At 43.6% G+C, this 15561-nt stretch overlaps 2 protein-coding genes across 3 annotated transcripts in view; one reads left to right on the top strand and one right to left on the bottom strand.

Annotated features, from left to right (window-relative positions):
• The window catches only part of COL4A3 (collagen type IV alpha 3 chain), a 137075-nt gene extending 123467 nt beyond the window's left edge, over positions 1–13608 (bottom strand). The window contains exon 1 of one of the 2 annotated variants that reach the window (XM_030325810.1): positions 13507–13608. In XM_030325810.1, the coding sequence (XP_030181670.1) occupies positions 13507–13593 (87 nt within the window). In that variant the 5' untranslated portion in view covers positions 13594–13608. The remainder of the gene's footprint in view (positions 1–13506) is intronic. The other variant, XM_030325809.1, reaches the window with a different exon arrangement.
• A 648-nt stretch (positions 13609–14256) lies between these two features.
• COL4A4 (collagen type IV alpha 4 chain) overlaps positions 14257–15561 on the top strand; it is a 95952-nt gene continuing 94647 nt past the window's right edge. The window contains exon 1 of the mRNA XM_032594123.1: positions 14257–14309. The gene's annotated coding sequence lies outside the window, so the exon portion shown is untranslated. The remainder of the gene's footprint in view (positions 14310–15561) is intronic.

Raw genomic sequence — 15561 nt, 5'->3', positions numbered from 1 at the left:
CTCTGTCTCTGAAAGGCCTGAGCAGGTCACAGCGGGTAGAAGCTCTGAAGGTCCATGGGCACAGCACAGGCACCCGCAGAGCTCGATAAATCTACCCGTTGGCCTTCTCTAGTGTATGTGCGACCTTAGAGAGTGTTGACGCCTGCACGGGCCTGTATGTTGGCTTGCATGTTGGCTTGCAATCAGTAGGAAACTTACCTGATGAGATTTCAGATACAGGACTGTTCTTAGGGTTTGTTTTTCACAACTGGAAAGGGTTTGCACGAATGCTTTTGCCTAACATGGCAAAAGAAGAGAAATCCCGTTCATGTGTGTATCGTATGGAGCACCGCTATCTAAATGCTGATGTGGGCTCCAGAAGGGGTGGAGGCTGGAAGCTGATTGAAGTATTATCAGTAACTGTACGTGCTGCTTTCTGCACTCCCAACAGTTTTAAGTACTTTGTTTTTGTTGTTGTTGCTGTTGTTTTTTAAAACGTTTTATTTATTTTTGAGACAGAGAGACAAGGGCGTGAGCGGAGGAGGGGCAGAGAGAGAGGGAGACACAGAATCTGGGAAGCAGGCTCCAGGCTCTGAGCTGTCGTCAGCACAGAGCCCAATGAGGGGCTTGAACTCACAAACTGTGAGATCATGACCTGAGCTGAAGTTGGTCGCTTAACCGACTGAGCCACCCAGGCGCTCCTTAAGTACTTTACTTTGAAGATAAGCTGTGTTTTCAAGCCACTGGAAACTTACCACTTCCTGGCCCCATTGTCGTTCCACAATTTATTGCTGTTACACCATAAAGCCCATGTGTTCACTTTTTCGTCCATTTAACTGATCTCTTTTCTTCCTCTCAGCTCCACTCAAATTTTGCTTTCCGTATTTGCCCTGTGAGAGCATATCTAATTTTCTTGTTATTGTCTGTGTCCTTATCTAAAGCCCTCATTCGGTGGCATACTCCATGAGGGCAGGAGGGACCATGTGGGTTTTATCTACCTTTGGTCCCAGCATCCAGCTGAATTAATGAATGGTGAATTCAACATTTCACCTGGAAAATAAATGCTTTGTTTTTATTCTTGTGTCAAAGGATTTAAGAATCTACTAATTCTTTATTGCCTTTTTAGTTTTAGTGTTTAAAATACAATGTTGGCCCCGTTCCAAAAACATTCACTGGGGACTACTTATACCAAAGGTCCTGCCAAGAGTTGGAGCTGTCTGTGTTATAAATAAGACATAACACATGTCTTCCAGGAGATCAGTAGGGGAAGCAACATGGAAATAGGTAGAGCTCTTTCCAGATTGCAGAGATGAAGAATATCTCAGTAAGTAAAAGTATTTCATTGATGTTTTGATTGTAAAAGGGTATAGTTTCTGAATTCAGTTCTTTCCGAATAACTGAAGCATTTTAAAAATCATCTTATCACAAATAGTGCTTTGTTATTTAAATAATGAGTAAAGTGACACCTGACACTCCTTTTCAATCATCTGAGACGGTTTTGGCAAGAAAGAGTCCTACTAAAGAACCCAAATAACCAGAACTCCCAATTCTAAAGGTATATTTTTTCCAAGTTGATTTATTTATTTTTGAGAAACAGAGAGAGAGAGAGAGATGCCACAAATGGGGTAGGGGCAGAGACAGAGAGGGAGACAGGAGACAGAGAATCCTAAGCTGGCTCCATGCTGTCAGTGCAGAGCCTGATGCCGGACTCAAACGCACAAACTGTGAGATCGTGACCTGAGCCTAGATCAAGGGTTGGATGCTTAACTGACTGGTCCCAAGTCTAAACCTACTTCCTTCATTAATTTGATGAGTTCTCTTGGGTCAGACCCTTACCTGTAAATCATGAATGATACTACCTTTCCATCTTACTCAGAAATGCACAAAACCAGACCTTTGATAAGAAAGCATCTACACAGAAAATTATTTAAAGTATGATCTTAGAAAATGTTTGTCTTCAAGGAGTTTCCATGGCAGCTTTATGTCTAAACAACTGGAAATAATCACAAAAATTCAATAGAAAGATATTACCTAAGTAAGTTATTGGTGCTAACCTACAATGAAGTGCTCTGTAGACATCTAGAGATGATACTTGTAATAATTAATAACTCATAAAATTTTCACCAGCCCATTGTTGGGTGAAAAGAGTAGAATAAAAAAATAATCTGGTAGAGAAAGACCAAAATGTTATCAGTAATCATCTGTGGCTAATATGATTATGGGTAATTTTCATTTTTACATTTCTTTTGGTACTTTTAAACACTGGCCAAGTTTTGAACAACACATAAAAATTTTTTAAAGCCAGCATGTGAATGCTTCAGCTTTCCTGATATTATACACAAATAAACAGAATAAAATTATCCTATCATCTGGTTAAACAAAGAGAATTAATATTAACCTTGTTGTTTTGGGTCTCTCCAGATATGCTTTGACATTTGATTCGAGGGAAAATACTGCAAATTTCTCAACTTCCGCTTGTAGAAATTTTCCTTGAGAAGTTCATGTAAGAACAAAATATCCTGGCGGGAAAAAAAATCCAGTGACCTGTTTTGTCTACATAATGACAAATCTTCCCAAGTTTTCTAAATACACTTGAACTCATTTTTAAACACTGGGATCACTTCTCTAAGAAACGAATTTGGAGATACAATCTAATTAACCAACATCAATCTTAAAGATTAAAAATGGAAAATTCCTAACTTACCCCAAAACTGTCAGAAAAATAACAGATCTTTATACCATTACATTTTTAAATAGGTCTGAGGCTTATACTTTTTAAAAACTATTATCTCATTGCAATAATACCAAAATACTGAGAATGTCAAATACTCTTTAAATGTATACTTTATATGTGCATATGCACACACACATATATACTACCTACAATGATATGTGGAAACATTGTTTTGATAGCCTGATATTGTATGTACAGGACATCAGACTGGATTTTTAACCTTCCTCTCTGTGCACATAAATGAGTATCGAATTACCTGCACTGAATCAATTAACAGGGACGGATTAAACAACTGCTCTGTCGATCTAGACTGGTTCTCCAGTCTCTTTCTGACTGCCAAGGTACCAGAATCCAGAGAAAAAGTACCAACAACAAGACTTGCTTCCTGCTTTGTCACTTCTTCTTTATGTAGGCTAGGTTCCCAAGAGAACAGTCAACCTCTTCCATGTGACAGTCATACAAGTCTTTAAAATAGAGATCGTGTCACAGTTCTTTTGAAACTCTCCAGTACCATCCCATCTCATCTTGAGGGACCCTCCAGGGTCCTTACCAAGGCTGGCACAGTTCCCAGACAATACCGGACCCAGGAATCCCTTGTGGAGCTGATTAATATGCAGATTTCAGTTGGGGTGGGTGGGGGAGGGGCCGACATGACGTTCTGCCTTTCTAGCCACCAGGAGGGGAAGCTGGTGCTGTGGGTCCTGTGAGTGACCTGGGGGTCTTCACCTCCGACTGGCAGGTCCTTAACCTGGGTTTCATTCTTCCCTGGCTAGAGCCCTCTCTGGCCCGAACCTATGTCAGCTGGGACAAGGGCTCTTTGGCCCAGCTTTACCTTCTTGCCCTGGGCCTCACAGCCACATTTGGCAAATTCAAACGTGTCCCAGGGAGGCAGAGGAGAGAGGATGACACAGACACGTCAACGGGAATGAAAGAATATTTTCAGCACCTCACTTTACACGTGGGCCCATCACCAAGTTGCAGTGTGAATTCATTACTCATCCATTACTAATGCGACTGTCTTGTGAATAGCATAAACATACTACATGGCCTCTTTGTTAAAATATGAATTGGTTAAGTGCAAACATTATTATTATAATTATTATATATTATTATAATTATATATAATAATATAATAAAATATATTATTATAATATTATAATTATAATATTAATATATTATTATAATATATTGTAATATAATGTATTATAATATTATAATTATATTATATATTAATAATTATTATTAACACAGTTATTATTATAATTATTATTATAATTATATTGGTTAAGTGCAAACATTAAAATTATAGTCCTGTGGACTTATTCCACCTTATCTAGGGAGCAATCTCCCATCCTTAATTAGCACAACCATCCTGCCCCTCTAACTCCCTGTTTCCCATCCCTTGCCCCATCTCTAGCAAAATACCCAGCATCTGTATTCCATCATGGTGAGTAAATTAACTCAGGGATTTTCTTCTTCTTTTTGTAGAAGTTCCTTTAGTCTTGGTTTTATTCTTTGACAGCCCAGGAGCCATACAATTAGAAGCATCTCGCCTCTCTCCACTGTTGAGGGCCCTGGCCTGGACCACATTCCCCAGCACTTCCCACATTCCCGAGTCCCCATGGAAGGCTCATGGGTTACGTGAGCCAGTGCCTTGGAAAGGTTTTCCCCATTGACGCCTAGCTAAGGTAAATGCTCCCCTTCTCCATCACCACATCCTATTCTCTCCTAGCAGGTACCACAATCTAGAGCTATATGTTTGTTTATAGGCCTGTTGTCTCTCTCCCCTGTTCCCCTGGACACTCTATCCCACCGTGGCCAGGAATGCAGTTTGTTTATCATTGAGTTGCCAGGACCTGGGTCACATGCCTATGTCTCTGTCCTATTATCTTGTTCCTGATTTTAATAATAATAATAATAATATAATCGTAGCTAGACTATAAAAGCTGGGCATCGTGTTGAATACTTTATTTGCAAGAGCTATAGTACCACCATTTTTAGATAAGAAAAACAGAGATCCTTTTGGAAGTGACTGGTTTAAGGGAACACTAAACCTCTTACTTGGCTAAGTTGTAGCGGCAAGTTAGTTTAGAGCTTAAGCTGATAGGCAAGATGTGGCATGTTGGTTTCCAATGTATGTCTCCTTTTCTCCTTTCCTGTTGCCAAATGTTCACTGTTTTGTGATGTGTTTTCAACTCTTCATGTACACACCTTACTCATATTTTGATAATGGCACAATATCATCAAATATGTACAAGTGGTAATTTGTGCAGCTTTAAGCGTGATAGCCAAGGTCGACTACCTTGATTTTCTGGAGAAAAAGTTGTACAGATAGTTAGGTACAATCCATGCTGACCTACTGTCTTTAATTGAAGTTTGTCATTTTAATGTGTGTTGACTTCTTTTTTTTTAAGTGTATTTATTTAATCTGAGAGAGAGAGAGAGAGAGAGAGAGAGCACAAGTGGGCTAGGGGCAGAGAAAGAGAGGGAGAGTGAGAATCGCAAGCAGGCTCCATGCTGTCACTGCAGAGCCTGCCACGGGCTTGAACTCACGAACCAGAAGATCATGACCTGAGCCGAAATCAAGAGTTGGATGCTCAACCATCTGAGCCACCCAAGCACCCCTTGCCGTGTGCTTATTTCTTATGGCAAACAAGCATACAAAATGTGTTCCATTCAGAGATATGACCTTATGGACTGGCTCTCCCTCTCGTATCTGGACACCACGTATGTGGATCTGTGCTATCGAAGATGGTGGCCGCATGTGGCTACGGACATTTGAAACGTAATGTAGATACTCTGAATTAAGATGTTCTAGAAATGCAAAACAGACACTAGGTTTTGAAAACTTAACATGAAAAAAAAGACCGTAAAACATGTACTAGTGTTTCTAACAGTGATTACATGTTGAAATTATAAAATTATGAATGCATGGGGAGAAGTGAAATATACTGAAATTAATTTTATCTGTTTCTTCTTACTTTTTTAATGTGGCTACTGAAAAACTTAAAATAACGTATGTGGCTCATAGCTGTGGCTCACGTTACATTTCTATTGCATGAGACGAACACTGATGCTTACTTATCTGAGCTTAGGAAAGCATGTAAAGTGGACAACTATACAGCCAATATGCTTTAATTCACTCTTTGCTAGAAAATACTTCTGAAGCCAGAGGCCTTAACTGGCAGTTGAAGAAGGAACCCCAAGAGGGATGGAAAGACGGACATGGGAGTTTCAAGAAGACAAGAGCCAGCAATGGGATCTTGTGAGATAAACATAGAACTTGGAGTAAGAGTCTTCCTCATCTGATTTTTAGAGATGAAGATAACTCAGAGGGATTAAGCAACTGGCCAAGGCCATGGTGGTTGGGCTGACAGGGAAGATGTCTACTCTGTTAAAAAGTTGATATGATCTCAGTTTTCTTATTTTCGGAAACTGAAAATGGCGGCGAAACAAATAATCTACAGTGCAAGGCTGTTATGATGAAAAAGTTTAGGCTGAGACCAGATACAAACTTTGTAGAACAAAAATGCTCTGAGTACCATGTGCTTTTACTGATCTTGGAAAAACTCTTTTACTCCACGGTTAAATGCGCATGATGAAGGACCACAGGGCATTTGCAAACCAGACAGCCCTGTTGGAATCGTACACTGAGAGGTTTGAGGGTTTTTTCATCAATTGCAATATTTAACAAGGTTAACTTTGCTCAGAGTTAACACAAGGCAGTTATTACTGTGCTCTCCGTAACAGGGTAGAAATTATAAGGGAAAGGCAAAGACAGATTTCATTTAATTCACAGTTTTACTAGGGATCATGCCTGAAAACAAACTAGCTACTACAACCCCAGAGAAAAGCTCAAGAAGGAAAACTCTCCTCAGAGAGGGAGAGGCAGCTGAGAGAGGAAGCTGGTGGCTTTGCTGTTGTTGGCCTTGACCCCCACTCATCTAGTGGAAGTCAGAATGTATGGAGGAAGCAGGCAGTGGGAGGGCCTAGAGGAGGGTGGCCCTGAGAACACGAAAGGAAACATGTTTGGTGCCCCCATCCTCCCAAACCATTACTAAATAAGTCTATTCTAATGGGAAACAATTCTCCTGGGAGCCACAGAACTACTTTGTTGTTTTTTTAATCCCAGGACAGAACAGCTCCAATCTGTGAGCAATGAGGTGAAATGGAGGGGGTGGTGTGGGCTGAATGATGACAGAGGAAGCTTTTATTTCCCCCAAACTTCTCATTCACATTGTCTCCCCATGGGTGATCACTGATAGACACAGAAGAAACAGGACAGGCCCAGACCTGATTTCAATGAAATCATTGAAAAAGAATCAGAAAGTATTGAGTATGAAATGAGTATGTGTAAAATGAATGAAGGCATAAAAATGGGGGAAAAATCTACAAGAAAAGACCAAAAAAAATCCCAAAGCCCAAATAGATTTAGACTTCAGAAAGGACTTCTGGAACCGTCATTGAAGTTAAAATTTAACGAATGAACATAGTCATGGTTAACGTTTATTGAACGATTACTATGTGACAGATATAGTGAAGTATGTGTCATGAGTATTAAATCACTGAATCCTCATAAAATCCTAAAGTGAGTCTCTTACTTCCATTTTTTTTTAATTTTTTTTTTCAACGTTTATTTATTTTTGGGACAGAGAGAGACAGAGTATGAACGGGGGAGGGGCAGAGAGAGAGGGAGACACAGAATCGGAAATAGGCTCCAGGCTCTGAGCCATCAGCCCAGAGCCCGACGCGGGGCTCGAACTCACGGACCGCGAGATCGTGACCTGGCTGAAGTCGGACGCTTAACCGACTGCGCCACCCAGGCGCCCCTCTTACTTCCATTTTAAAATAAAGAAGTTGAGACAAAAATTTAAAAGCTGATAATTAATAGATCTGGGGTTATAAACCATGTCAAATGGTTCCATCCAGAGGTTGTTTTTTTTTTTTCATCACTGAAAATTACAATAGATTGAAAAATCAATCTACTGAAATTTCCAAATAGCAGAAGAGAGGATTAAAAATTGAAAGAGGTGTGGGGAGGGTTCACAGGGGGCAGCGCAGGGGACGAAGCCCCTGAGGCAGAAGCTGAGAATGTTCCAAGTTGGTCTCAAGTCCAGCTGATAACTGGTCTCATGGACAGTCTGGGGTAACCTCCACAGTTCAGAACAGTTCTTCTGCGGGTGGGGGGGGGGAAGAGAATTTATCCAATGGCTCCCATCACCCACTGGTCAAAGATTTGCCCACAGGTGTTAATACCCTATACCTCTAAGGTCCAACAGGGAGCCATGAGTAGAGTCTAGAGGAACCATTAGGCTGTTCCAGGTTCAAAGTCTGTGGCCAAGCTGGCAACTGGGGAAAGTCAGTGCCCACAGACCAGGAGCAAGGTGGGACCCAGAGGACCCAAGTGGCATATGAAAGGTATGTCTTATAAGGAGTTAGGAGGAATGGAAAAAAGATGAGAAGGTCCAGGATGCATCCTACGAAAGCCAGGAATAGAGAGAGTGGGGAAGGAGAAATGTAAATCAGGAATATCTGAGATTTGATGAAAACTATAGACTCTCAGATTAAATATGCACTGAGTAGGATACATAAGAAACATGTGCACATACAAGTTTAATAACATGACTAAAAAATCTTGACCTAATTGGTAAATATATGTGTGTGTGTGTGTGTGTGTGTGTGTGTGTGTGTGTATCTTTAAGTCAGAATATCATTTCCATCACAATTTAATTAAAAAATAAGATTAACTAGAAAATCTCCCTCTGTTTGGAAATTAAGAAATAAGGATTTAAATAACCCATAGGACAAATAAATCAATTAGAAAGGATTCTGAATTTAGTTATATTGAAATACCATTTACTAAAATGTATGTGATGCAGTAAAAGCAGTATTTGGGGGGAAGGTCATTAGCCTTAAATGCATTTGGACTATTCAGAGTTGCTTGATTAAAGTCAAAATACAGGGGCAGCTGGGTGGCTCAGTCAGTTGAGTGTCCGACTTCGGCTCAGGTCATGATCTCGCAGTTTGTGAGTTCGAGCCCCGTATTGGGCTCTGTGCTGACAGCTCAGAGCCTTAAGCCTGCTTCAGATTCTGTGTCTTTCCATCTCTTGGCCCCTCCCCTGCTCATGCTCTGTGTCTCTCTGTCTCTCAGTAATAAATAAATGTTAAAAAAAATAAAAAATAAATAAAAATAAAGTCAAAATAAAAATTCAACCATGTTTGCTGTATCTTTGATAGTTAGGCTATTAAATTTTGGGGAAAAACACATTGACAATAGCACTAAAAATATCAAATACTTAGAAATTAAAGAAACAGAAAACTTGAAAACATAGTGAGAAGTTAAAGCCCTGAAAAAACAGACCAATGAATGAATATAAACAGACTCCTATATGAATGAGTGCTTGGTACACGTTTGCAGATGTAACACTGCAAAGCAGGAGTGGGGGTGGGGGGGAAGAACGGACTGTTCAATAAATAATGTTGGCACAATTTATCATATATATGGAAAAAGATAAAATCATATTCCTCAAGTAGAAAAACAATTCCAGGATTAAGAGTCCTAAATACAGAGGAGTTACATTACAAAACTTTTTCTTGACATAAGAGAACATTTTAATAATCCCAGGGAAGAAAAGGATTACTTTAATGAGACGCAAAACACAAAACATCAAGGAAAAATGGGAAGTTTGAGATTGTAGAGGAAAAAAAAAAAAGTTCTATGTTCAGCCACCAGTAGCCAAATTTAAGATAAATCAGACACTGGAATGACATACTTGTTGCACATTTAAATGGCAAAAGTGTGGCATCCAAAATATAGAAATGACTCCTAGTTATTAGCGAGGGAAAAGCGCAAGGCCACAACAGATCAGTAGGCAAAGAGCTGTCCATGCAGTTCACCCCGAGGTACATAAAAACCACCAACGAAAACATGAAAAGATACACGAGCTCCCTGGTCAAAACAAGATCCTATTCATACTCACTAACATCGAAACACATCAAGTTTTGCTGAGGATGTAGGGAAGCAGATACTCTGGCACATTATTGGCTCCACCATTTTGGAGTTTGTTTGGCAATTCTTCATGCAACTTAAAGTATGCTTTCCCTTTGAATTCTACCTAGGAATTCCAAATCTAGTTGTCACAATGGTACCTACACGGAGCAGTTATGTTGTCGCGACTTTGTAAAACAAAACCATGGAAACCAACTTCCTGTGCTGGGGGGGGGGCGGAATGGAAAAATAGACTGCTTTATTTGTATAACTGGATACTATGCATCAACCATCACATCCATATGTGTATACATGAATCACATCTATATGTATCAACATGGATAAAATCCAAAACCATAATATGGAGTGAGGGGAGCAAGCTTATGAATGTGAAACCATTTATTGCATTTGAAGGACCACAAAACGAAAACATTTATTTTTCATAGTGACTAACACACACACACACACACACACACACACACACACACACAAAATGGATAAATACAGAACTGTGCACAAAAGAGGGGGCAAAGAACATGTGGATGACTTTTTATATATATACATGTTGTTTTCCCTAAAGGGAGAGACCTGAGAACAAACGGGTCAAAGCCTATTAATACTTGCCTAATCTCAGGGATGAATAAATTGGTGTCTGTTACACTTTCTGTTTGTTTCAACTTCATTCTTAAAATTTAAACATGAAACCAGTTGAGAAAGCATCTTCCCTAAATGCAGCTGTTATTCAGCTCCTGATATTTGCTTGCTGTATTTCTGCTCTGTCTGGAACTTTAAGGCAAAAAGAACGATAAACCATACCTCAAACCATGCACCTCACCTTCCACAGATATCAAAGGAGGAGCTGTCTCCAGTCCATCTCCTAAATCTATTTATTGCCTGAGGCAACAGCAATGTACCTCCCAGGTTCAAGTTGCTGAGCTGGGCCTGGCCATGGCGGTAGAACCAGAGGATGAGCTGAACAGACAGGCCAGGGACTGGTTTTCACTCAGGGCACTTCAGAACAAACTGTGTGGGTGGACAGTTCCACCCAGTCTGAACTCAGAATGTGGGCTCAACATCGCTACTCTCTCCCTGTTTTGAGAAACTGCTAAAATCAAATTGCAGAAATTTAGAGCAAAATGATGTTTGTAACTAGTGCAGCACCAAGATGATAAATACCGTGGCCCAAAGGCTCAATTTAGCCGGCACTTACACATTATTTGGCCCCAAGTTTATTTAGCCCTTTACAAAAAATATGGTGTGTTTTGTAAAGTTTTGACTTATTTGCTAACATCTAGACTTTGAGAGATTTCTAATGGAAATTGGACACTACCACGCTCCCCCCCCCCCCAACTGCCCCTGCTTCTCCGCTGAGAAAAGCAGGGATTCTGGCATTATTGATCTTGGAGTCTAGAATGCCCACAAATGGTTGGCCCTGAAGACTGGCCCCTACTCCATGGCCGGACTCATTATCTCACCTGCTGGCCTCACCAGGGGTTTCAGCCTCATTTTACAGATGAGAAAACTGAGGTTCAGAGAGGTCAAGTGCCCTGCCCAATGCCAGAGTTACCCTGTGGAGGGAGCCTTGCTGGCTGGCACTCTTTGGACAAGTTACTGGTTAACTTATGATTCCTTTTCTCTACACACATTTCATGGTTTCTAATGACACTTTTTATGTAATTCAGCAAGTGCAATGGAAAGGATAATTCTTATAAATAGTAACAAAGACTTGCTTCAAGTGATGATAAAAATAATACAAATGAATTAATTGTAGTATCAGCAAGAAAATCACCGAGATTTGGCCAAATTCAAGACAGAAATTTTACATGTAAAAAAAAGAATAAGGGAATATGACTACATAATTAGAAATTGGTATAATTAGAGGTTGCATGATCATAGAGCATCACTTTTTCAGGCTGATCGTTACATACCCCTCTTTCTCCATCCTTCCCCAACCTCACCTCTTCTTTGGAGTCTGGAAGGATGTGCAAACCCTGCTCTGGACCTCTGCCTCAACATACACTTCCCACAACATATACTCCATTTAGGTTTCTTGCTTGTTGGACTTATTTGCTCCTGGATTATAGTTGGTAGACAATCTACATTGACTTAAATGAGATTACTATAGCATGCTCAGAAGTATTGGGTTGGGCATTCCTAGTCTATGCAAAGTGCATTTTTGTTAGAACCAGCTACATGAAGAGATTACATGGCTCACAAAATCCTTTAGAATGTAAAACACTAAGTAACCTAAGTGTAAATTAATAGGGGGATGATTCAATTAACTTTGGCCTATTCACATATCGTGGAAAGTCATGCAACAGGGCAAAAAGAAAAAGAAGTAAATCTATCTTAAATACTAACATGGACAGGGGCGCCTGGGTAGCTCAGTTGGTTAAGCTCCCAACTCTTGATTTCAGCTCAGATCATGATCTCATGGTTAGTGAGATCGAGCCCCTGTCAGGCTCTGTGCTGGCAGCATGGAGCCTGCTTGAGATTCTATCTCTCCCTCTCTGCACCCCTCTCCCTCTCCCCTCTCATGCTCTCTCTCTCTCTCACACAAAATAAACTTAAAATAAATAAATTAATTAACTAAATACTAACATGGACAGATCTGTAGGTTGCAAAAGGATACATATAGCATGGTATCAGTTATGTTAAAAACCACCAATAAAATTACATGTTGTTTGTGAGTCTGTTTAGTATGTAAATGCACAGAAAATGTCCACAAAGAAACACGAAGTGGTCAGTGGATGACCTTTGTTTGGACAGGGAGGGAAAGAGGTATGAAGATGCCAAAGAGGGTTTTAGCTTCATCTCTCGCGTCTTAATTTAAAAGAAAAAATAGATAACATATGGTCATAGACTCTAACGATCTTTATAGGTAACATTTATTTATGTGACTACTGACCTCCAATTACAATCTCAATCATGAAATTGTAAAACAGCTCATCCTTGGGAATGACACTGACGCTGCCTTAACACCCAAATTAACTTTTTACGTGTAAAAATAACAGAAGTCATCTGAGAAGTTAAATTTCACTTCCACCGAGTTCAAATCAAGTAAGTCAAACTAGGAATCAAAACACTTTGGAGGACACCCAGTTCATCTTTAATTGCAAAGAATAAGAAGTATGGAGTGCTTTTAAGTGAATCTGGGATCTCTCAAGTTATGAGTCAAAATCAAAGTGACAGACTGCTTAATTCATCCTAACATGAGTTTTATTTCTAAGGTGCTACTAACTTTTCAGTGATGGCATTAGCTTTTCCCAACAGTGCTGACAGAACACTGGAGTGGGAGTTCGAACGAGGGGGAAACCGAGCCCCAGAGAGGTCAGAGTTCAGTGTGAGGTGACAACTAAGAAATGTCAGGGCTGGGGCCCTCTGTGCTCTCTGCCAGGCCATGCTGCCTGCTCTGATTCACCAGTGTGACATCGCATGTCTCTATATCCGGTGTTCTCATCCCTGGCCATTATCTACCCACGTCTGTCTGTCTGTCTGTCTGTCTGTCTATCTACCTACCTACCTACCTACCTACCTACCTACCTACCTATCATCTACCTCTGGAGACTTTCCCCAGTATCCCTGGCTCCTAGGGAACCAGACCAGCTTGCTCCCCGCCTTTCCCAACCAGCCTTCTTCCAGTGTATTCCACCTGTTTCCCCTGGCATCCCCGCTCGCTCGCATCCCCACGCTGCCTGCCCAGGCACGCGCGCACCGGGCAGGGACTCCCAGGACTGCGCCCCGCGGGTGGGGCCCGCGCGTCCCCGGAACGCGGGGCTGGGGGGTCGCGCCGCCCCGCACTCACCTTGCCTGTCGTGGGCGCCGCCGCCAGGAGCACCAGCAGGAGCTGCAGCAGCAGCGCGGGCGGCCTCCGCGCCGTCCCGGGGCGCATGGTGGGCGCCGGCTCAGAGCCCCGGCGTGTCCAGTGACCCGCAGGCTCTGCGGCCACCGCGTCCCTCGCGCGGCGCGGGTTGGGGAGCCCGGCTGTGAAGCTCGCCTCGCCAGCCCGCCCGGGGCGGGTTTTGCAGGGCTCAGCCGCGCCGTCCGTCCCTCCCCACTGAGGCTTTTGACTGCGGCTCCAAGGGAGGGAAGAAGTGGCGCAGGTCCCGCCCTCGTCCCCCCTCCCCTTCAACTCACCAGGCAATGGCCCTCCGAGCCGGGCACCGTGCCCAGGAGCGCAGCGGAGGCCGCGCGCTGCGGGGCAGGTGGGCGCGGATCCAGGGTAAGGGGTTCGGAGAGGATGCTCCCGAGGTCCTGGGGCCGGGGCGGGGCCTGGGGGGCGCGGGTCGGAGGTGGGGAATTTGGGGGTGTGCGCTGGGGAGGCGGCGGAGCGGGGTGGGGGGAGTGGCCAGCGGCCGTGCCCAGATTAAGCGGGAGGCGCGCCGGGCGTCGGCACTCGGGCGGCCCTGCCTGCTCTCGGCTCCCGCGGCGGTGCCCTCTCGCCGCTTCTCCACCCGCCGCCAACGTGCAGCCGCCGCGCCGGGCGGTGAAAGCGCAGGGACCGGGCCGCCGGGTCGCGCGTGGGTTCGGACGCGGCGGAACCGGGACGTGCGTGCCGCGCGGGCTGCGACCGGGCGGCTTCCGGCGCGGCGAGCGTCCCCCCGCGAGGTAAGACGCCCACCGCCCAGTCGGGGCCACCGCAGCCCGCCCCCCCCCCCCACCAGGCCCCGGGCACCTGCCCTGGGGAGTGCGGGGAGGGGGCGGGCAGTGGAGGAAGCGTGGCCTGTGAGGGTGGCGGGAGGGGCTGCGGGGTTGGGGCCCCGGGGTCACCAGAGGAGAGCTTGTCTGGCTCCCGGGCTTGTCTGCCTGGGCTTGAACTGGGCGCTGTGTGTTGATTAATTTGGAGGCTCGAGTTACCAGCCTGGCAGTCTGGGCACTCGGGAATGCCAAGAGCAGGAGGCAGCTGAGGGGAAAGAGAAAGCCCATCCTATTCTCTGCTACGTTGAACTGGCTTTTCAGGGTAAATCTTATCTGCGGAAACGCGGGAGAAAACCAAGAGCCAACTTCGTCCTGGGTGTCGAGCTCCTGAGAGGGCCTTTCGTGAACGCGGATACAAACGCGCAGGGTCTTGCTTCTTAGGGCCCTGTCTTCAGATCAGTGAACCGACGTGCCACTCACCACGTTGGTTCCGGGGTGGGGGTGGGGGGTGCATTTAGATCCCTTCTGGGAATCATGTCATTACATACAGAAAAATACAATTACATCAGAATCACTTCTACTGGAGTACAAATCAGAGCATCAAAGTGGTGATACAGCCGCAGAGGTGCAACCTTATCGTTGCACTGAAGACCCCTCTGTCTAACGGCAGATCCGTTCAACAACCGTAATCTCCAGTAGTGGTGACAGCAAAACTATGATGTGAAAGTATTAAAGGATGCAAACTCCCAAGAAGTGCCCATGCTATTGTGGTTTGTAGCCTGTATTCATCACTGCCGGAAACGGGGAACTTCCAGGAAGGGTTAGAGAAAAGGGACATGGGCTTTTTGTTGCCATACGTTCACAGGCCACCTGAATTCCGTCTCCATGTTAAGCGCCCTGCTTTGGGGCAGTGTTGCTGACATCTGCAGTAGGTGGCCATCAAATGCCAAGTGTGAAATGTGTGGTTTGGTCAGTGATTGTGGGGAACCACTTGCTGGCACTTAGAATAGGGTTGATTATTGTGTTAGACCTATGTAGCCATGTACGTAGGCAAAACCCTAACAGCGGATGGATGAAGACATCTCCTCTCCCCCCACCCTTTTTTTTTTTTTTTTTTGGCTGGAGAGTGAATTTTACCGTCTTCCCTCTGTTTTTCATGCCAGCGATTGTCAACTGTGGCTGTGCATTAGAAGCTCCTAAGAAGTTCTAAAAATCCTGATAC

Source organism: Lynx canadensis, chromosome C1 (assembly GCF_007474595.2).
Source record: "Lynx canadensis isolate LIC74 chromosome C1, mLynCan4.pri.v2, whole genome shotgun sequence".
In the NCBI taxonomy this organism is placed as follows: domain Eukaryota; kingdom Metazoa; phylum Chordata; class Mammalia; order Carnivora; family Felidae; genus Lynx; species Lynx canadensis.
The sequence above is the reverse complement of the archived record's forward strand: the minus strand, read 5'-3'. Positions and strand labels throughout refer to the sequence as shown.